The following is a 24,146-nucleotide window of genomic DNA, read 5'->3' on the forward strand; positions in this document are numbered from 1 at the left end:
ATTTGGTGGGCATGGTGCCAGGGTGGGCCGCGTGGCAACTGCACTAGCGGCCGAGCGGGGCGGGGGTCCAAAGCTCTTTCTCCCCACCCCGACCAGTGGATTTAACAGCCCGGGAGACCAACACAAGAAGCCCCTCTCTTTCCCCCTTCCCGCTCCAGTGGGGGCGGGGACGCGGAGCGCGCGCGCTCCTCCCCCTACGGAATGCGCCTGCGCAAGCCATCTCAAGCCCCGCCCCTTTCTCTTCTCCCCGCCTCCCTACCCCTTATGTGGCCGCTAGGGGTAGCGGCGGCGGCGGCTGCGGCCTGAGAGCGCGACTGCTTTGAGGGCTCAGGAACCCTACGGAGTGGGCACGAGGGGAGGCAAGAGGGTGAGAAAGCCGGAGGGAGAGGAGGGCGGTGCCGGAGGAGGGCGGCGCTTGGCTGACTCATTCTCTGGAAGATCAGACTGACAGACTCACACACTCGCCGATCCCGCCCGCCCGCGCCGCTCCTCCTCAGCCGGGAGGCGCCCGCCCGCACCGCCCGCACCACGCCGCCCGCCCTCTCCGGGAGCTCTCGGAGCCCAGCCCGGCCGGCTCAGAAAGTTTTCCTCGTCGGAGGGGCCGGAACCGCCGCGGGCCCTTTGGAAGGGAAGCGGGACGGAAGAGGAGGCGACAGCTGCGCGGGCCCGCGGAGTGCATGGTGCTCGGCGCCTCGGCTGCCGGTCAGAAGGACCTCGGGGCGGGGTCGGGCTGAGCCCTGCTTCTTCTTCCCTCAGCCTCGCCAGCGATCGCCCGCCCAGACTGCCGCGGGGGTCCCCGCTCCTCAGCTCGCCATGTCCCGGCTGCTGCCCCTGCTGAGGCGCCGGACCGCGCGCAGCCTGAGGCCGGGCCCGGCCGCCGCGGCCGCCGCGCCCCACCCGCCGCCCTGGTGCTGCTGCGGGCGGGGGCTGCTGGCGCTCGCGGGCCCCGCGGGCCCCCGGGGGCTGGGCACCCACCCCAAGAAGGAGCCCATGGAGGCGCTGAACACGGCGCAGGGCGCGCGCGACTTCATCTACAGCCTGCACTCCACCGAAAGGAGCTGCCTGCTCAAGGAGCTGCACCGCTTCGAGTCCATTGCCATCGCCCAAGGTACGGGGGGCGGGTGGGGGCGAGTCCGGGGGCCCCGGCGCCCTCCTCTTCCCCGCCAGCGCACCGGGAGCCCTCCCCGGCCTTGGGCCTTGGACCCCTCCGCCTCCCCACCCGCCAGCCTCCTTCGCCTGCCTGGCCCCGCGCCTGGGACGGCTGCGGGCGGGGGTGCTTTCTGCCTCCTGAGTGTCCCCGAGGCAGGTAGGACAGGCGCGGATCGTGCCAGGCAGCCGGGGCCAGCGCCTGGCTAGTTCCTCCCCAGCCTCAGAATCCGGAGCTTCAGAAGCTTAAAATGCCAGCCGACACTTAGGATTTTTCTTTTCATTTGCCGCGTGCCGCGGGTCCCCAGCCTTTCTGTCCCCGAGCCCTTGCTGCTTTCTTGCGAACGTGCACGCATTCAGGTGGCATGTTGTGCCTGCTCCGAGAAAGTGCTACCAGCCCGACCGACAGGAAGAAACTTTTCTTCAGTGGTTATCAAACGGAGGTGTTAGGTGGCCAAAAGAAGGGGTGTAGCTTCGTAAGTCAGGGATGTATTCAGCTGCTTGTTTGCACACACATCTGGTTGTATTAATTTAAGCAACCGAAGGAAACATTTTCCTGGGAAATGAAGATAGCTTTAAGTTAAACTCCAGTTTTTGTTTCCCCAGAGGTTGAAAGAATGGAATAAATAAGAAGGTTTTTATTTTTTTTTATTTTTTGAATCTGTGGCTCTACAATAAAGACCAGACTTCTCAAAAGTAGTTTGGAACGATGAAAGCAAAGCTATTTTTAAGCTAACATGTTAAAATAGGATATTTTTAAAACAAGTGCAGAATGTGGTAGGTCAGAATTTGACTCTAGGTGAAAAGACTAAAAGTTCAGAAAATCAAAAGGATGAAAGGAGCAAACGACTAAGATGAATTGTCTTAAAATATTTCTGCCATTTAAATACTGTTGTATAAACAAAATACATTGCTTCAATTTGTATTACATTCTGTTTCGTTTGAAAGTTTTAAAAAAGTTTATCCCCCCCCCCCCCCCCCCCGCAAAGTTGGTGGGTACATAAACATCCCATAGATTCCTAAATTTAGAGCACACTGATTTGGAAAATGGCATTTGATTTACCAGAGGTACTTGAAGGTGTTATCTTTGGCCTATGTGAAGGAATTATCTGCCTCATATAAGCATGACTTGCTTGTATTACTTCAGAAACTTGTTTTAGTTGTGCCTTTTAACCAATTTTTCTCTCAGTTCAGGGAATTGTGGACCAATTTATAGTTTTGGGTGATTTATTACAGACATTGTCTACCCACAATGCTTTTACAGGAAAATGTAGCATCGTAGTCAATTTAGTTATTAAATATGTAATCATGATGTTGTTATATGAAATCATAATTGAATACTAGCATATTTGTAATTTATGCGTGCACTCAGTATGCAGTTTTAAAATATTCAATTCCATAAATGTGCTTCTTGGAAAACAATATAGACAGTCATATACTAGAACATTAATTTTCAAATCTTTCTACATTGGCAAGACTATTTGAACACACATTTTTGCCTTTTCTGAGTAATTTCTTGAGAATTCTGTATTGTCAACATGTTACAGGATTGGAGTGCCCTATGATTATAGTCTTATGGCAGTTCTTGAAAAGCATGTCCTGAATATGACTGGATAAATTTTATCTCATACATTATTGTTTTTGCACATACCAGCAGTATTACAGTAGGAAGGCCACATTTCCCAATGAAGAGAATATATTCTGGAAAGGATGTAAAAACTTTAGTCAATGGAGATCATTAGCATCAATTAAACTTAATTATGTAACTCAGGGAAGAGAGAAGTTAGTAATTTAAATTTGTCTTCTTTGTTCAGGAGGAACAGGCAAGGATATGGGGAACAATGATAGACAAATGCTTCTCTCTCCTGTTTATAAGCTGAAGAATGTCAAAGTGTAAATCAGCTATTTTTGCTTATGTCGATGACTAAATTATTGCCCTTTGAATCAAATGACACTTCCAGCTGCTGCTGCTTCAGTTCTTAGTGCAGTGTGGGTATTCACTTATTGTTTTCAATATCAGTTAGCATCAAAACTTAAGAAATTACCTTATTCATTAATCATTTAAGGTAAAAAGGATTTTACTATGTTGGGAATGCGTATTGCTCATTCCATTGCTGAAATCACCATTTTTTTTTCCAGGCAAATGAAAAACTTCCGTACTTTTCTTTTATTGTTGCTTTTTGAATATTTTCAAATACCCAACTATGTACTAAATGTGTGTGTACTATGTACACTTTCTCATGAAAATAATTCTCTGTTAAAAGGGCTGTTTGTTATTATAGGAAATCTTATGTGTCCTTGGAAAGGGTGCTTGTGTGATCTAATGAAAGTTTGGCTTTGGTGTGGAAACATCATGTAAGAGAAATCATGTAGGCTTTGATGTGGCAGTGGAATCTGCTGTTGAAATTTGGTACATTTGCCCTTATCTTTCTTATATGTTTATCAGTAGGCATGTGATATAGTCTGGGATGAGATAAAACTTTAGAATCAGTTTGTAACAGATAAGGCAGACTTTGTGGAATGTCTTATCATAGTTTATTATGATATTGTGATTTTTAAATTACACACTGATTTCCGCCCCAATTTTAAGATGTTGCACTCTAAACTTACCTGCTCAACCTGATCTCTCTTTTCCCATAAACAGACTGTATTCTGCTGATGGTACATTCATTGTTGGTTCATGTTTTTACAAGTAGTACTGGCAAGCTGACGTTACAGTTGCCTTTCAGTATTAGCCAAGATTTTTAAAACAATTTTCCCAATTTTTGTAATTAATATTTGTATTTTTTAAATTATTTCCTAAAACTTTTAAAATATAGCAATTTGGTTTTGAAAGATGGACAGTGGGTTTGAAATATGGATATTAGTTATCCATTGTGGTATAACAAATTATCCCAAAACACAGTGGCTTAAAACAAGCATGTATTAGCTCACCATTTCTGAGGCTCAGAAGTCCTGGAGCAGTCTAGTTCAGTATTTGAGTCAGGGTATCTCATGAAGTTGAAATCAAGCTTTCAGCTGGGGCTGCTGCATCTGAAGTCCTGACCTGGGCTGGAGGGTCAGTTTCCAAGAAGGCTCACTTATATGGCTGTTGGCTGGAAGTCTCAAGTTCTTGACATGTGGTCCTCTCCAAAAGGGCTGCCTGAGTGTTCTCAAGACATGTCAATGAGTTTCCTCTAGAATAAGTGATGAGAGAGAGTAAGAGTGAGAAAGAGTGAGAGAGTGTGTGTGGGCACCTAAGCTGGAAGCCACAGTCTTTTATAACCCAGTCTGAGAAATGATAATCCATCTCTTTTGCCCTGATATTGTGGGAGGGTGCTACACAAAATGTGAATACCAGGAAGTGGGAATCCTTGGGGGCCATCTTGGAGGCTGACTTCCACACTTATTTAAGGTGTATTGGGGAGGTATAATGAGATATGAGGAAAAGGAACTTCTTAGGGAATATTTTTGTTAAATGTGTACTTAAGATATTTAAAAAATGAGATTCTTTTTACATATAGCAAATAAGAGATATACTGAGGTGAACAGAACAGTTTTTCTATCAATGTTAGATTTTAATTAGCTTACAAATTTGTTTCTCTATATAAGTGGTAATTGTGTACTTTTAAAATTTGGTTTTGCCATTTATCTACATGTGTATATGTTAATAATATAATTCTAAACTTTAATCTTGTACATTCTCCACTTTTTGTGATTGTTTTATTTAAAGTAGGATGAAGAGCTTTGAGTACTTACCTTATAGCATAAGGGGCCTTTGACAAAATGAAAACAAAGAATTGGTATTAAATTGGATATCTAGAATGCTTAAAAATAAATTATGATTTGTTATAGAGTCCCTGACCACTAGGAATCTTGGGCCTTTAACAAGATTATGCCCATTTTTCTCAACCCGTTGCTCAGGATTTTGTGAGAAAGTAGGAATTATTTTAAGCTATTAGCCTCCAGAATGGATTAGGAATAATGTTGGCTTACTCAAAAAGAATTAAAAAAAGAGCAAGAAAAATATTTCATGCTCCAAATTAAGATACGTGAATAAAGATATTCTAGTGCCTTGATTGAAATAGTAAAAGAAAAATGAGGGAGGTACAACCCCATCTAGGCCCAACAAGAGGGAAAGAACAAGGATGAAGGTATGAAGTATGAATTAAGGCAAGGGGAGTCAGAATCTCTAACAAGCCAAGAGTTTCTGTATCTTGGCCTAGAAAAGTTAAACGAAACTTTGCTATAATCAGTTACTTTACCAATATGGAAATAACATAATTATAGCAGTATATTCCAGCAGGTTTAATTCTAAATTCTTATACTGGATGTATGTTGGAGTGGCCTTATTAGCGATTACTGCCAGTAGAAGACAGATAATCAAATAGAGTATTTTTTCTTTCCATTATAAAACAGATACATGCTATTTAGCAATCTTTAATCATCACTTACATATAACTTGATGTCCAGAGTTATGTGTGACTTAAAATAAGGACTCTATTATATCTAATGATTTTGTAGATCAGGAACATAGGCAGGACTCAGCTGGATGCTGTTTCATGTGTTATTTACAGAGGTCATTCCATAAATTTAAGCTGGTTAGACTGGTTAGAAGGTCCAAGATGGGTTTACTTACATGTGTGACACTTTGGTGGAGATGGCTGGAAGAATGGGATCAACTGGAACTGCTGACCCAAACCGAGGTACGTGGCCTCACCAGCACGACAATCTCAGGATGGTTGTAATACTTAGATGATAGGTCAGGGTTACCAGAGAAAATGTTCCGAGAGGACTAGGTAGAGACTGTAAGACTTTGCATTAGTGTTTTATTGCAGCTTTAACACATTACCAAATATTTAGTGGCTTAGAAAAACACAAACTTACTCTCTTAGAGTTTTGGACGTTGAGTCCAAAATGAGTCTTGGGCTAAAATCAAAGTGTCAGCAAGGCTCTGTCCTTCTGGAGGCTCTAGGGGAGAATCTATTCTTCACGTCTTCCATCTTTTGGCATTCCTTGGTTCCTGGCCATATCACTTGAATCTCTGCTTCAGTTGTTGCATCATCTTCTCCCTCATTGACCTTTTTGCCTTCCTCTCATAAGGCCCCTCATGATTACATTTAGGGCCTGCTGGATAATCCAGGATAATCTCACCCTCAGAATTCTTAATTTAATCACATCTGCAAAGTCTCTTTTGCTTTGTAAGGTAACATAGTCACAGGTTGGGGGATTAGTATGTGGATATTTTGGGGGGCCATCTTTCAGCCTACCACAGACTTGTTATGACCTAGCCTCGGAAGTCCCAGAACATCATTTCTGCTGCATGTTATTGGTCAAGTAAGTCACTAAAGCTATCAGACTCCTCACCTCTCTATCAAATAAATGAACTTGGTGGTAATTGTTTTCCTAGATTGTGTTATCTTTTCACTTCTAAGTTCTTGACTAAATGCTAAATATTAGAAACTTAGGAAATAATGGCTTCCATATAAGTCAACCACTACTATCTATAGTTTAATTCACCAGTAATTAAATTCGTCTTTTTTGTCTCAGTAGGCAGTTATTGTTTTTTTATAGCAGTTGTGACAAGCAAATTTTTATCAACAAATTTGTGGGTAGGAAAATTGAAATAATATAAAGCTAGTAATTTATAGGGTCATCCAGAGGGTCAGGTAGAACTAAAGATAATGAGTTGGAATGTTTGGGATGACCTGATATTGAATCATTATTGCTGGAGATTATTTTAGTTTTTTAAAAAATAGTGATAAGTATGCATAACAACATTCTTGTCTACTTCCCCTTGGTGTGTTTTAGTATAATATAACTGGAACAAATAGGGACTAAATCACTGAGGGCAGATTTTATTAGCATCTTGCTCAAATCAGATGAATTAATTAGTTTGTAGCTTTATAGGACTCTAGCCTTGTTTTTGACTCACAGGTTTATATCTGCTTTAAGATAATAAAAACATCACATAAAAACAAGTAGTTATAGGTTAAAATTACCACATGCAATCGGATAAATGAGAGGCTCTTGTAGACAAAAGACTTTGCAGATCAGCCTTTGAAACATTTACTTTGATGGCTTTTGATGGTAATATATTTGGATATAATTGCATTTTTCTCTGCCTTAGTAAAAGTATAATAATCACAATTTAGTTTCTACCAGATGTCAGAGTCCTTATATACTATATTTTAATATGATGATTTTCTTTGGGGCTACTTCTATTTGTAGACATGCTTGTCGTTATACCAAATGCCTCCAGAACACTGTGCTATTTCATTTGGCATGCTTTTTAGACTCTGTCATAGTGGTAGTGAAATGTGTTGGGCTTAGTCTGCCCTTCCCCCTTCCTCAGTGCTCTCAGATTATTCTACTCTATTTTCATCCATTCCTTGTGGTTGTGGTAAACTCTTTTCTGTTGTGTAAGGAGGTCTACTTCTTGGCATTCTGTTATTATTTCTAATGACTGCTCTTCTGCTATTTGTCACTCTTCTACAGTGTTTTTACTTTTCTTTTTCTTTCATTTTCTCCGTTTTTTAGACTCTTTCCTCCTCCCCCATAATTATCAATAGGGTGTAATCTTGATAGACATTTCAAGAACCACTACTCTCTTGTATTTCCTGCTAACCAGTTGCATCTATCACATTGTTATTGATCTTTGACTCTTCAGCTCTCACATTAAAAGATCTTTCTTGTGATAATATCCCTCCTAATAGGCTCTATAGCCAATTTTACTGCAAAGGCTATGGTTGCACAATAGAATTCTTTAAATTTTCTTGCTAAAGTTATGCTCAATAATAGAATTGTTCTAGATTACCTACTGCTAAACAAGGAAGAATTTGTGCAGTTGCTGACACTTCTTAGTGTACATGAATGAATACATCGGGTATTATATTCAGTAGTAGGAGATTAATGAACAGGTTGCTTGGTTGAAAATGCATCAGAATTAAGCAGTTAACCATGGAAATGCCTTAAAATGGTCATGGTTAAAACAGTTGACAAACTTTGGACATTTCTGTGGCCTATAATAATTTAACATAATAACTATAATTATGACTAATAACATTCCAAGACATATCACAATTTTTAGGATTCTCATACAATTTTGAAATATATTAATAACATCCATAAAATATAATTCAAAGGTTAAACATCATTATCTATTTGACAATGCTTCCCATGTAATTTAACATATCAAATAAGCCTATTTATTATCTCTTAGATGCTTCTGTAACATCCCAAAGTTAGTTTGAGGTGAAAAGACTTAATTTTGAATTTGAAATTTGATTTGGGGAAGCCTGTTAAATATGTCAAAGATTTATGAACCACTTAGTCAAAATGGGATCACAGGTCACTGTAAAAATAATAGTCATTCATGTAGCTAAAGCGGTAATTAAAAGGTTTTAAAAAGAAAATAACCTTTATTCTTTGATAGAAAAGAGATTCTGTTTTCCAGACAATCAGAAGGCCTGATAAAGACAGCATGGGATCGAATCTTTCTCTCTTCTACCATCTTTTTTTTTTGTAGTTTACTCAAAAGATGAACAAAAATATTTTATCATCCTTTATTGATACTGCATGAAATTCTTGTTCAAAAGAGAAAAACAAATGTTAGTTTTGTATTAGTATATTATCAATACTAAAACTAATTTTAATAAAATCTCATAAAGAAATCCATTCAATCTTAGCTTTGTTGTCCACGCAAGATTTCTCTAAGCCTTTTCTAATCTCTTACAATTTTTTCTATCCTCTTTTCCCAACTTTCTATATTCATTTAGTTTTATCTACATCTTTTTTTAATTTCTTCAATTTGAAACAACCTTTAAATAACTTCTAAACTAGAGAAAACATTTTTTTGTAATGATACATGCAACTGGGTAGCTGGAAAGAAAAATACATTTTCGTGCCTTTACAATTTTCTTCACTAAAAACATATCTTGCTTTTCTTTATATACTCCATGTACAGAATTGTTTCTCTTGTATCTAGTAATTTGAATTACCTGTATTAACTAACAACAAACACATTTTCATGCTTTTACAACTTTGTTCACTAAAGACATATCTTGCTTTTCTTTATATACTCTATGTAAAGAATTATTTCTAATAGTTTTAATTACATATATTAACTATTAATATAATTTTAACTCTTAGTAACTGTTATTTCTAGTGAAAACCTAAGAAGTAATTTTGAACTGTTTTATATCAATTATTTGTAGATAAAAACCATTTCATATTTTTTTAAAAAGATATGTTTCCTCAATTTTTTTTGCTTATTAACAGATGTAAATATATTTAGCTTTTCTATACCATATACAATTAAGATGCCAAAGTATATAAGCTTAAACTTGTGTTTAATAATTACTGTTTCTGTATTTTAACTTACTTAGAAATGACGCAGACATTTTATGATTACCTATTACTTGATTTAACGTAACATGACTTTAAGATTTTTAAATTACTTAAAAGAATTTTGAAACTATGACACGGGTACCCTCCCTGATGTCTTCCCCAGTTGTCCTGGGTCCTGAATAACCATGTAGTACCCAAGATGGCCAAGAAGGGCTGGGGCCTTCTGGGTCCTGAATTTACACATCAGATATAGAGCTCAAGACAGAGGACAAAACTGTAAAGAGGAAGCCTGAAAGAATCAACTGGTTTAAGCATGGCCAGGAGACAAAGCTCCCCAGGGAGGAGGAAAGGGCCATATTAGGCTTCAGTCTGCTTGAAGCTGGTGATCTAGGCACTGAGGACATGTCATCAGGCCTTACCATGGCCACCTGTCCAGACCCCAGAATCTAGAGGCTCAAAATGAAACATAAGCTCATACTAAGATGTGTGTAAGGCCTCTGGAAAGCCTGGTAGCTGGCCCTTATGGCTTTAGTTCACAGACAAATCAAGCAAAAGTCAGAAATGTTACAGAAGCAGCAGTTTTATAACCCTAAAACATGTAGCAGGGACAACATAAACCTATTTGACCAGTAGACTCGGGCAAAAATGTCGGAATGGTATTTAACACATTGAATGCTACACTAGAAAAAAAATTATTTCCCAGGGGCCACGGTGTTTTATTAAAACAAAATGATCCTTTCTAATTTGTTATTTTTTTATAGTTTTCTGTGCATGAATTATATGCAACACAATCCACGTTTTTAGAATTAAATTGTCAATATTAATTGTAACAATAATAAGAACATCAACAAGTAAGATTTTCATAAACCAGCTGCAGGGTTTTGCTTCATGAGGCCCTGGGCTCAAAACTAGCGTGAGTTAAATACAACTCACATGGCAGTTAATGGGCTAACCAACAATTCTGAAGCTATTCCTATTTTATTTTACCAACAATTTTAAAACTAGCTTTATTTACCAAATATTATTCCATACACATAACACATGCCTATGTATAGATACACAGAAGCAGATCTTACAGCTTTCATAAAGAATTCTGATTTGCTGGTTTTCAAGTAGTTTTTCTTTTCCCCATTCAATTAATCTTCTGTTAAATAATTACCCATTTCATTACCCTAGGCAATTGTTATTAACCTTAAATTTGCATTTTTAAAGGGATGCCTCTTAGGTCAAACAAGGCAGAAAACTTATATCTCAAAAGCACAGAGCTGAGATTTCAGGCCTAAATATTATACCATCATTTGCCCAATCCAAGAAAAAATGGTGTAAAGGTCCAGTTAAGACAAGATGGCAAGGAAAAGCACCTTAAACAAAGTTAAGACTTATTATGTAGATTTAAACCAATGGCAAGAGTTTCTAGAGATTCAGTCCTCCCTCTATTCTGTTGTACAGAGGCAGACACTTTTACAAATGGAGATTTACTTCGTAAAAATAAATTTATTATATGAAGGGATTTCAAAATAGCTGGCTGAATGCCAGAAAGGGGTATTTTGGAGACCAATTGAGTTTAGTAGGCAGTGTTTTAAACTTAGCTGCTGTTTCTTAGCTAAAATTATTGAGTTTAAGGTGGAACCCATTATAGAATAGGTTAAAGAAAGTATTTTTTATGCCTCAACTCAGCATGGATAACTTTGAAAAAGAAGCAAGCCTAACTTAATTGAGGGCCTACCTTTTACAAATACTTTATCCATCCAGGATAGCTTTCTTTTAGCCTTTAGGGCAGGATAATAACTAAGCTAAAAGGTTAGCAGATTTAATTTTTCTTATCAATGAGTCACTTAAGCTTTTTATTTGCCTTTTATAAAGAGTCTTTTAAAAGAGACTATAAAAATATTGAAATCTTTTTAGAAGCTTCTGCACATCAATATGCATACCTGGATGAGCCTAATTTGGGAGTCCTCATTTTTAAAGAGACTTCTTAAAGTGTAGTGTTGTTCATTTGGAATGTTTTACTATAAGTTTAAATTACTTTTAGTAAGGTTTTGCCATTTATATAAGTGTTTGCTGCTTTTGGGGCCTAATATTTATACATGTATGGGTAGGCATATCCAGAAGCTACTCAGTTCTTCAGAAATGAGGGATTCCAGTTTTATGTTGAATCTTAGCTTTGGCATTCAGGTTCCCTTGACCAACTTACACAATGATTTTTTTCCTTACCTAAGTACACAAGAAAAAGAAACAAAGGGTTAGAACACAAAAAAATCTCTGTGAATTTCTGAAAGTTGAAGTTAAACCCCCCTGCAGCATTACCATTTACTGCCAGTTTCTCTCTGGCCCAGTCAGACATCCATGGTCTGTAACTGGATTCAAGCCAGTTAATTATCAGATCCAGTCCTGTCCTGGACCCAGTCCAGTTTGTCTCGACTTCTGAACCTAGTTTGGACCAAAAACTTTCTCAAACAAAGTTGGATAGCTCAAAACACAAATCCATGGAGCTTTGGAATCTGAGAGAGAACTTGCTCATAATCCCCAGCTGCTTTGAGAGAACAGTGGACACAGTTAGCCCTGTTGGTACCTTGCTCGGTCACTCGATGCTTCTGGGGATAGCTGGAAGCTCTACTTTGGCTCCCCCTTCTGAGACCATCTGTTAAAAGGAAAACTTTAGTCAAATTAAATTTAACAAAGTTTAATTGAGTAAAGAATGATTTATGTATCATCAGGCAATACCCTGAACCAGAATAGGTTCAGATCAAGCAACTCTGATGTTGCTGAGTGGTTGAACAGAATTTATAGAAGGAGAAAGGAAAGTGACATACAAAAGACATAAATGAGGAACAGAAACAACGAAACAACTGACTTGGTTATGTAGGTTGGTGTTTGCCTAATTGGACACAGTTTGAATGGTTGGCTGCTGCTGATTGGTTGAAGTATGTTTGCTATAATTATTGTAGACTCAGTTACTTGTTAAAATGAGTAGTTGTAGTCTATTTACATATCCAGTTAGGTTACAGTTCACTATGTATGGAGAAACTTTTAGGCTGAATTTATAATATGTAAGGAGGCAGCTTTAGGCTAAATTTAATTTAACATCACCATCTTCACTATCATTACTTATCAATTACTGAATACCTGCTGTGTGTCAGACACACTGAACTGAGTTTCATGTAATTATTTTGCTTAATTCTCTTAGAGGGAGAAGGAATTGTCTCTATTTTATAGATTAAGAAGCTTGCCCAAGATCCCTCAACCTGTATGTCAGAGTAGAGTTATTAATAATAACTTAGTTTTATTTGGCTCTAAAATGTCTGTTCTTACTACTGCACCTCTCTGGATACTCATATGTGGGGTTTTACACACATGTGGGGAAAAAACACCTCATGCTTAATAAAAGTCAAATGTGCTGGTAATATATCTAGTCTATCTTCTGTATATTTGTACAATGTACAACATTCAGTACAAAAGCAAATATGGCATTGTTACCTTGAAAATAAGGGAAATCATTGTGCAAAAAAGTTAATATATTGTGTGAAAAGTTTGGGAAAGTCAGAAAACTAGTATTTGGAACTTGTAACTGTCATAAATCTCTAATTTTTACTTTAATTTTCCTTAAGATTTTTAAGTAATTTTTTAAATCTAATTTATAATCCATAGAAAACCTTTCCAAACTTTTAGTTCATTTTTAGCTTCCTGGGCATTGAGTACTTGTGAGATAACTATATAAAGATATCTGATAGTTAATTGGATATGTGGACTCTGGATGGAGCCTCAGAGTAAGATTCAAGTTTGGTAATCCTACCCATACAGGTAGTAACTAAGACCAGGCAGTATGAGTAGAGTGAAAGGAGAAGATCCCAGGAGAGAACTCTGAGAAATACCAATGTTTATTGAAAGGGAGAAGGAAGAAGAACCAGAAATGGAGTGACAAGGAGTGTCCAGAGAGACAGGAAGAATAACAAGAATAATGTATCCCAGAAGCTAAGCCAAGAAGAGGGCATTTCAAGGACAAGGGAATGATCTGATGCTTTAGATAGATTAAGTAAGAGGGATACTGGAGCTGGGGCAAGGGGTCCATTGGATTTAATAACACAAAAGAGATCAATGTCTTTGTCAGAACAGTTTTATGATAACTATGTGGGGAGAAGCCAGGTTTTAGTGGGCTAAGAAGGGAGTAGCAATAAGGAAGAATTCAACTTTCTAATGGAAACTTTGGATATAGAAGGGAAATATTGAGCAGTAGCTTGATTTTATCTAAGATTATCTCTTTACTCATAGGTCAGAACAAGTCTGAACTTATTTGAAGTATATGTTATTAGTATAGACCAAGGGAAAACTTCCCCTTTGCACTCTGGAGATTTGCTGACAAAGGGTATGTTAATAGGAAAAATGGCATCTAAATTTATTAGCATGTACAAGGAAAAATTACAGAGTGATTATCCAATGTCCCAGTGGGGCCCAGATACTTTTCTATTGCCTTATTTCAGATGGGAGGGGAGAGATGGAGAATAGAGTTAATTCTGTTGAGGGACAATTAATGATTTAGAAGTACTTACCTGTCTAATCCTGGATTTGTAACATTCATTCTCCATATGCGTTTTCACATCCTCTTTTCCACATGCCCAATCCCAAATTTTTTTCCTGCACATTGTGTAATACTCTCTTTGGTTATTTACCTCTCAAATCTAGTCACATGTGTTCTTCCATTGGTCATTAAAATAACTTGGTTATTTAACTTCTGTCAGTGCTGTTCTGATCATGCTGGTGTTTGTATTGTCATTCTTCTTATTTTTATTATCTAAACTCATAGAAAACATGGTCACAATATTGGCAATGTTAAAAATAAAGTAGTACTATGTCAGTACAAAGCACAACAGTTAGTCCATAACCACAGTCAAAGACATATTGCTAATGTTCACAATTATAATGTACTTAAGTTGTACACTTAAGTGGCATTACTAGAAGTGATATAACAATGGTTGGTCTATAACTTTGAACTGCAAATCATGGTTGCCAGCATCAGTGGTCAAGGGAAAAAAAACCAAATCAGTGATAGCAAGTAAGGAATGGAGATAATCTATGCCAGATCCATTTAATACCAAAAACAGTATTGACTTTATCCCTATTTTGGTGGCCATTGTGTGGATTTTGTACTTTTCCCACAATCTTCTGCACCCATCACCTAAAAAGGAACTTTTTGTATCTCAGGGAAGAGTTTTCTGGGATGTGGGACTTTTAAGTGTTAAAACTTAGACAGTAGTGGGTAGGTCACCCTTTCTGCTCCAAGGGTGACAGTATTTTTGCCCTTCTTACAGATTACGGCTTTTGACTCATAGGAGAGATTGGGAAAAGGATCCAGGTAGAATTTCATGTCCCTCCTGTGTAACTGCTATTCTCCCCTCCAGGTTTCCACCACAGTGGATGCTTTTATAGGGCTGTCTCTCTAATCTTTTTTGTGTCTGGTGGGATTTGTGGCAAAGAACCTGCAAGAAAATGTGAACTTCCCCAATTTATGTGTACCGTAGTGGCTTCATACTGTCTCACAGCTTCTCACTCTGCCTTAACCTATTTCCCTACTGTTCTAGCTGTACTTTTCTTAAGGCATCCACTTGTGTCTATCCCAAGAAAGCACGTGCTAATGTCCTCTCTGTCTGGCTTCTCTTGATTTTGGGCCAGTTGTTTGCTCTGTGACTTCAGTTCTCTTAAGGGTTCTGTATAAGTCATGAATTTGAATTGAGTTTGACTTCATTGTAAGGGTGTGGGACAATGTTTGTTGTATTAACAGTTCTCTGCATCGCACAGTGGAAACTAGAACCTTGCTTCCGAAAATTTAATGTGTATACATCATCTGGGACTCTCAGTGAAATGCAAATTATATTTCATTAGGTTTGAGGTGGGGCTTGAGAGTCTGCATTTCTAACAAGTTCCCAGGGATTGCAGTGCTGCAGGTCTAGGGACCACATTTTGAGTAACAAGGCTATAGAAGGTATTTTTGTTTTTACTTTTACGGTGGGAAAAATTAAAGTCACATAGATAATAAACTGAGGCATGCTTGAATTGTGAAAGGAAACAGGCTAACAGATGTGATAGTGATAATGTAAGATGTGGTAGATTTTGTGAACTGGCCGAATTATATATATTTTATATATTATAAAATAAGAGTTCACAACAGTTTTTTCAATACCGGTCTAACACCACAGGGTACATTCTAGTTTTCTCACTTTTTGTATTTCTAACTCCATTTTCTGATGGAAAAATACCTGGCTCTTATTATCCTGAATATATTTATTTTTTGGATCACTACCTCCTATATGTCACCAATATCCTGTCACTGCTACTGCCCATATATTACTATACAGATGCCCTTCACACTTCAGCTTGGGCACTGACACCCTGAACCACAATTCCCCCCCTCCTACCATGTGGAAGTGTTTCACAACCCAATTGGGTTCTGACACCTTGTGCCAGACTGACCCCCCATGTGGATACACCCTCACACTGCTTGAGCTCTGAAACCTTGTTCCCGGCAGCTCTGGCTTCCTCTGCATCCTACACAGATACTGACCTCACTCAATCCCACCTCATGGCTTTTGGACTGAATTTTAGGGGAAGGAGAAGGGAAACCTCCCCTCCCTCTACTTTTTAAAATCCTGCAGTGTTTTAAGGCCAAGTCTTACCTCTTCTTGGAGGCTATCTCTTCTTAGGGATAAAATTTCTACCTTCTGGAAACTTGTACTGTTCTCTGATCATCTCATGTCTATTTGTACATCCTGCTACTGATTCCATGTAACCTTTTGCGATCAGGGGCTATTTTCTGCAAATTTTTCAAAAATAAACTTTATGAAGTTTTTTTTCTTCAGCAATGAATGCAAAGGCAAATTAAAAAAACTAGTTGATTTATGGTAAAGTTTTTTTAATTTTTAAACACAAAATTTAATCACTGAACCCTGCTCATTATAGATTAGCTACTCTTTAGCTGATGGTTGAATGATAATAAATTCAAGGTTTTTAAGTAGAAAACATTTAATTTCTAAGGAAAAAAATCTTCCCTTTTGTTTTCCATTAATTTGTATTATACATGTAGAAAAAATAGTATATATTAAATTCTAATGACCTATTACATTTCTGGATTCATATGATTAAACAATTCATTTTTTATTATTATAGGCAGTCCTTGCTTTGCATGATTCCCATATGCATGAATCTCAGTAAAAATGTTTTAGTTAAGTAACACCCACCGATCCCCAACAACTTGGTTCAAATTTCATTTACCACAGTATATTATCTGTGAGTAATTGCGTAAAGTACAAACTTTGCTGCTAGCTCCTCAGTACAAAAATCACTGTGTAAAAACAGATTTACATAGTGATCATGACCAATCACATCACTTCTTTCACAGTCCGTCAGTAATTGGTCACTGTGCGTCTGTTATTCAGTTCACACACAGACAACAAAGCCTGTAGTTGTGTTTCCTTTTTGTCACCCAGTGATAAACCCATGTGATGTTTTACAAAAATGAATAATCAACAGGGAATTGACCAAAAAAGATGCAAATGCAGCCAAGAAACAAAAAGCAATTATGCTGAAGTGAAATTCCTATCAAACGTAAATGGTATATAGAAGAAATAGCTGACTATGGGAATGTGGACACTGCCATTGAACTGCTGCCATTTGAGAGACTCCAGATATGCAGCCAGAGGAGCTTAGGAAAGATGAACTTATGGACATAAATGAGGAGAGTGAGGAGGTTGTAATGAAAAGATGAAGATGTTCCAGAGGAAGTGACCCTGGCATAGAGTTCATATATCTCCAAGGAGGTCTTGGAGATATTTCGTGACATTAAAAATGCAAAGGATAAAATGTAAGATAATCCAGACTTAGAAAGGAGTATGACAATTCACCAAGGTGTAGGAAAGATGCTCATCTCCATATTATATGATAAGAAGGAGAGGACTAGCACTGTTTAAACTACTTTTGATAAAATTTTTTTCAAAGAAACAAAACACTTTTAATTATCAGTTCCACTATTTTAAATTACAGTATACTAAACAGTTTTACTATTTTCAGAATTTCCCTTTACATTTATACCTGTCAGTAAGAGAGTTTATAATATTTTGATAAAAAATTTTTAAAGGTCACAAATAATTGTTAATTTTTCCCATTGATTATTAAAACCACTTTGCACAGTTAAGCTTGTATTATTAGTTTTACGGCCCCACTCTACTATGCAAAGCAGGACTGCCTATATACCAGTATGTGGCACTTCTAGGTTTCATATACATTTTTTAATTTATACATGTTTTTTTTACTTTACTGCTTTAATACATTTTGATTTTAAAATATTTTTAGCATGCAGATATCCCAAACCTGAGATTGCCATTGTGAAGCATGCGAAGGAGGTATCATCAGCAGAAACCCCTGATAGTTTTGGTATAGTACAATCTTACAGTGTTGATTGTTTGTCACTTCTTGCTTGTTTGAAATAAATGCTTTCTTTAATTTTTTGTTTTTTGTATGTTAGTGTTTTAGACTGTCTATATGACAGAACAATAATTGCATGCTTAACTAACTGAACGATTAAATTTATGACCTTAAGAAAAAATAAAATCATTTATATTTAATTAAATTTAAAGTGTATTTTAAAAATTGTTGAAATAACCATAGCAACTGAAGCATAAGAAGCAACAAAGGCTATGAATTTCTTTAGGATGAATGAGTAGGATAGAAAGACCGCACAGGGAAATCTTCAGAATATTGCAAAGAGAAACTGTATTTAAGTAATTGAACTTCAGGAAACATTCAGTATTTTAAAAATACATTCTTGAATAGTTTGAAAGCCTTCTGTAAGTTCATTTTAAGGCCATTTATGAAAACTTTTTACATTCAATCTCCATACAGCTTCATATCTAATTCAGTTTGCATAGCCTGGTGGTGGTAGAATTGTAAGGGGGGCAGGGAGAGAGAGAGAATGGTAAGAAAGGGTGGGGAGGACAGAGGGAGGGAGAAAGATTAAAATAAATATCTCCCTATCCCTATTTTATTTATTTCTGATTACTATATTTAATACATTGTCTAAGAAGTATAACACAGTGTATGAAAAGGAATCTGAAATATTTTATGGACCAATTGAAATTTTGCAAGTGTAAGAGTTAAATAGAACTTGAACTGTATATATGGTATCAAGAGCAAAAACTAAGCTGTAGGAACTTCAGAGAAATGTAGAGGCATAGTATGTTTACATATACATACACACATGTGTATATTGACATATTAGTACATGGTCTGGACAAATTCCCTAGTATGCTTTGCCAGTTCTAATGTAATTCTAAGGTTAAAAATTTTAAATCTCTGGCCAGGCGCGGTGGCTCACGCCTGTAATCCTAGCACTCTGGGAGGCTGAGGCGGGCGGATCGTTTGAGCTCAGGAGTTCGAGACCAGCCTGAGCAAGAGCGAGACCCCGTCTCTACTAAAAATAGAAAGAAATTATCTGGCCAACTAAAATATATATAGAAAAAATTAGCCGCGCACGGTGGCACATGCCTGTAGTCCCAGCTACCTGGGAGGCTGAGGCAGTAGGATCGCTTAAGCCCAGGAGTTTGAGGTTGCTGTGAGCTAGGCGGATGCCACGGCACTCACTCTAGCCCGGGCAATAAAGCGAGACTCTGTCTCAAAAAAAAAAAAAATTTTAAATCTCAGTTTGCATGTAGAAATTAAACATTAATGGAAACTTTTTTTGAAGAATAAAATTTTACTTTATCTTATTCTGAAAATGTTTTAATTAACCCTCATTTTTAGGACAATGTAGGGAAAAATAAATGATACTTATTCTACACAGGAGGGCAAGTGATGTCACTAGGAGATAAGGTGCTGCTGAATGATAACTAAACTAGAAGTAGGACTTACCTGTCAGAGTTCTCACATTTTGAGACTCAGTCTTTAGTTATATCTCTACTTATTGTAGTATGCTTCTTTATGAATGTTTAGGTGGTACTTCTCTATTTTTGGAAATCTACTGATGTGCAATAAGGAAGAAATATAGAATAGAACCTTAGAGCTTGAAGGAATCTCCAAGAACGGAACCCCTCATTTTGTGTAACATAGAACTGAGACATAAACGGTTTGTGACCTGTTCAAGATTTGCCAAGTAGTTACATATCAGAGTAGAAATTTCGTGTCCAGTCCTTTGGATTTTTAATTCAGTATTCTTTTTCACTACAAATTTCTTCAGGGTCAACAGTAGATCAGCCCAAGACTAGAGTATCCAGTTGTTCTGAAACCAGCAGAAACCATATAATTCCTCCATTCAAAAAAAGTTTTATTTGGTAACCACGATGAATCATTTGTTTTTTTCCCCTTCTGACTTAAATGGATTTTTGAAAATGTTTTATCTGAAGGGGAATTAATTCTTGGGAGAAAAAAAGAAGCAATTTGGAAAGGATATTAGTGTTTTAGTTAATTGCAGTTTTGATTCATTTTCAAATATTAATGCATGGCCAGTGTTTTGACATGTTTTATATATATTTTCATGTGTTAGATTCCTGATTCTTTCATGTTTCTCTATTAGGAATTTGAGTTGAAAGAGAAGTAGAACAAATGAATGAGAATCTGGGTTCTGGACCCAGCTGTGTGTCTTTGAGTAAGTCACTTAACATCTCTAAGTGGCTGCATCTTCAAAGTGGAGAATTAAGTCAATATTTCTCAGTGGGTGTGCTACTGGTATTTGGACTAGATAATTCTTCATCATGAAAGACTCTCCTTGTACATTGTAGGACATACAGAATCTCTAATGCTAGTAGCATTTCCCAGTCATTATCAAGTCCCCAAACGATCCTGCATTGCTAAGTGTCTTCTAATGGGAGGGACCACTGCATGTTGAGAACTAAAGGCAAATGATTTCTAAGAATCCTTTCAGTTTCACCATTCTATGAAAGAATTCTTATTTGGGGAATGATTGAAAGGGAAAAAAAGGTAATATATCAACTGAAAAATCTCTGCTGCTTCCTAGATATTAAGCAATTTTATTTTAAAAATGAATGTCTTTTGGGAACCTGTATAGCCATACTCACAGATCTACCATTTATGATGTTCCTAGATAAGTTATTTTTTTCTAGCTTACTTTAAGCTTTCCATGTACAATATTATACATAGCTATGTGATTTTTTAAACTAAATGTTATATAGTACTCTCTCTATACCTAATAAGTAAAAGCAACAAGAAAAGGTTGTCCTATTGTTTTAATATGTTAGCCTTAAAAAAGGGACCATCATTATATATAGTAATTATTTTCTTTGACCATCTTTCACAGGTATGAAGGAAGAGAAGAAATATAATCTCTGTGTTAAATAGTATATGTAATTATTCCAAGTACTTAAGTTAGACTTGAAGAGCAACCGATATATTTGATTATCCTAAAAAATCCACTATGACATCAAATAAGAAAAATAAATTATTGTACCTCTAGTATTTACTATTAAGCCAGAGTTAAACAATTAATGGGTTAGTATATTAATGTAGTTTATAAAGGTGATCATTAATTGGACACTATAGTTTTCCCCATCATTACTACTGTCCAATTCCTGTCCTCACCTATTATACCATTGACCTTCATTAGCCTGGAATTCATTAGTTGCCTCTAGATACCAGCGTTAAAAGAAAAACTTTAAACAAATTAAATTTAACAGAGTTTAATTAAGTGAAGAATGATTTGCGAATCGGACAGCCCCCAAACCAGAAGAGGTTCGGAGAGATGCCAGCTCTGCCACATAGTTGAAGAAGATTTATGGATGGAAAGAGAAAAGTGACATCCAGAAAATGGAAGTGAGATACAGAAACCGCCATTGGTTACAGCTTAGTATTTCCCTTTTATAATTTTATAATGGAGACTAAAATATAGAAACTATAGGTGTTTCACTTACATTTCTTCTACCAGAATCTTTTGATTTTAAATTTAAGATGGATCTCTCAGTAGTATTAAAGGACAAACTTTAGACAAATTAAATTTAGCAGAGTTTATTTGAGTAAAGGAATGACTCATGAGTCAGGCAGCACCTTAAATCCATAAAGGTTCAAAGAGCTCCACCCAGCAAGTGGGCAGACAGAATTTATAGACAGAAAAAGGAAGTGACGTATAGAAGTAGCCTTTTTGCTTATAGCTTGGTATTTGCCTTATTTGAATGTGCCTGAGCAGTTACAGCCTGTGATATGCTGAAAGCTCAGCTTTATGATTGACTGAGACTAAATATACCCTTAATTAGGTTGCAGTGTGTTTACATACCAAGTTAGATTGCAGTTTGCTGTATAGTTAGGGAGGTAGCTTTAGGCCAGATTTTAATTTAACAATTTTCTCCTTTTGGTCAGCCTCTCAATTTTGAATGATTGACCAGAACTTTGGGTATTGACACAACTCTTTGGCACCATCATAATGGACTTCTTTGGTCTCAGTATGGAATTCACAGTTCTTGATGTCAGGTCAGTGGGATTTTTACGTTCTCTCTTGTGTTTGCACTATTCTAACTGCAGACCATTTGGCATATAATGGATGCCTGCATATGAGCATATAAGACCCTTGAGAGGATATGGTGCACCAGGGAGACTATTATGATGGCTATCAGAAGGATCATAATAATACTAAGGGCCCAAAGTATACTCCTTAACAGGAGCGTCCATGAATTGAACCAATCAAAATCAAATATATCAAAATGATCTAGAAGAGGAATCTCCTTGTTTTAACCAAGTAGCTTGTTTGTTGGTTTCTGGCAACTGATTTTTTACGTTATCAGATATATTTATCGAAGTACAGCAGGAGGTGTTAGCTATTGCACACACTCTTCCCTGTTCAGCCAACAGATAGTCTGCAGCAATCATGTTATCAGAAACAACTTTAAAAAGAGAATTTAAAGAAATTTGTTGAACACCTATAGTCTTTGCAGTAGAATGAGCTGTCGTAGCTAATGTTTGAGGCAGATTTTTAATCATCACCTCATTTACATTTATGCCAAGCCAGGGATGGAGCATTTTACCAAAAGATGCCCATTTAGAGGGATTCACACCTGCTGAAAAATCCCTTTTTCCTCATGCAAATTAAGAGGTGTAGACAAATGTTTAGTTTCCGATTGGTTATGGAGTAACAGTGGTACCCTTAGAATCAGTATTCCACATTGCCCCCTTATTTTCCACTGATTGATATATGGAGTTACTCATATGTATGGTTGATTCTTAAGTCCTCCACAGATAAAAATATATCCTGGAGGGGCACAACAGACAGTGGGGGTCACTATTAGGGAAGGACTAGTAATATTTATCTAAGGCTCCATTATTGAATCATGGAGGCTAAATGGTTGGAGGCTTTCTACAATTAAGGGATAAAGCTTATAAATATATCTATAATCTGTTCAATTATCTTTCCTTTGGTTTTCTTATGCAATTTCTGGCCTAATTTAACTGCAAAACCTTCACTGTAGGTTTTGCCTATTGTTAGTAACATGACATATCCTACATTCAACTAAGCTTCCTGCATTATCTTAATTATTACATACTCTTAATTATTTGTATTATGAAATCTTAAATATTACATTATCTTGGCATGTATAAGCAGAAAAGGAACAGAGGCAAAAGAGGAAAGGGGACAAAAATTTCATGGTGGCTGGGTGCAGTGGTTCACACTTGTAATCCTAGTACTCTGGGAGACTGAGGTGGGAGGATTGTTTGAGCTCAGAAGTTTGAGACTAGCCAAGCAAGAGTGAGATCCCATCTCTACCATAAAAGAAAAAAAAAAAAAACAGCCCAGCGTTGTGGTACACGCCTGTAGTCCCTGCTACTCGGGAGGCTAAGGCAGAAGGATAGCTTGAGCCCAGGAATTGGAGAGTGCAGTGAGCTACAATGACACCACTGCACTCCCCTCAGGGTGACAGAATGAGACTCTGTCTCAACAATAAAAAAAAAAAAAGCAAGGAAACTGAACAGCCCTCCTCACAATCTCCCCCTTTCATAAAAAATTGAAGAAAATACAATAAAAAATTTCATGATGACAGAGAAGTTTTCATATGTGATCTTGGAAAAGTTGTTTTTATTTAGGATGCCATTTGTTTCTGGGGGGGAATAAAACTTTCCTAGTCAGCTTTACCTTGAGGTCTCTGATGAGTATACAGTCCCAAGAGTCTAGAGGGGCCCTCTTGAGTTAAGAGATGTGTATCTAAGACTCTGGGCCCTGAAGTTTTCCTGCAGAGAATAACTCAAAATCATCCCTTCCAATGGAGTTCAGGGGTGGTCTTTCTATGGTGTTTTTTCCAAAAGACCCAATTTCCAGGTTCTAGATCTTGAAGGTATGGTTGTCATCAGTTGGTAGATCACAAAGAGCTTCTTTTACCTGGTGAAAATATACTTTGGCATAATACATAAAGCCTTGTGATTATATTGAGTCATATCAGGGTTTATAAGAGTGGGAAATACATAAGGTTCTCTTGTCAGAGACATAGGCCTTCCAGTAACTATTTCAAAAGGGGTTACTATATGTTGGGGTAGTGGATCTGATTGCCATCAATCAGTAACACCATTGATCAAAGCAATTTACTTGATTTAGTTAGCTTTGCTTTATGCCATTGTGTTTGTGATACCTTATTTGACTGTTTTATAACTTGTCCAGTGAAATGAGTGTACCTCTATCACTGGGAATTTCTCCAGAA

At 37.4% G+C, this 24,146-nt stretch overlaps 1 protein-coding gene across 1 annotated transcript in view; it reads left to right on the forward strand.

The window, feature by feature from the left end:
• The first annotated feature begins 279 nt into the window (after positions 1-279).
• TMEM65 (transmembrane protein 65) overlaps positions 280-24,146 on the forward strand; it is a 52,901-nt gene continuing 29,034 nt past the window's right edge. Inside the window, exon 1 of the mRNA XM_045560520.1 lies at positions 280-1,108. Within this exon, the coding sequence (XP_045416476.1) occupies positions 814-1,108 (295 nt within the window). The 5' untranslated portion in view covers positions 280-813. The remainder of the gene's footprint in view (positions 1,109-24,146) is intronic.

The sequence above is a fragment of the Lemur catta genome, chromosome 9 (assembly GCF_020740605.2).
Source record: "Lemur catta isolate mLemCat1 chromosome 9, mLemCat1.pri, whole genome shotgun sequence".
Classification (NCBI taxonomy): domain Eukaryota; kingdom Metazoa; phylum Chordata; class Mammalia; order Primates; family Lemuridae; genus Lemur; species Lemur catta.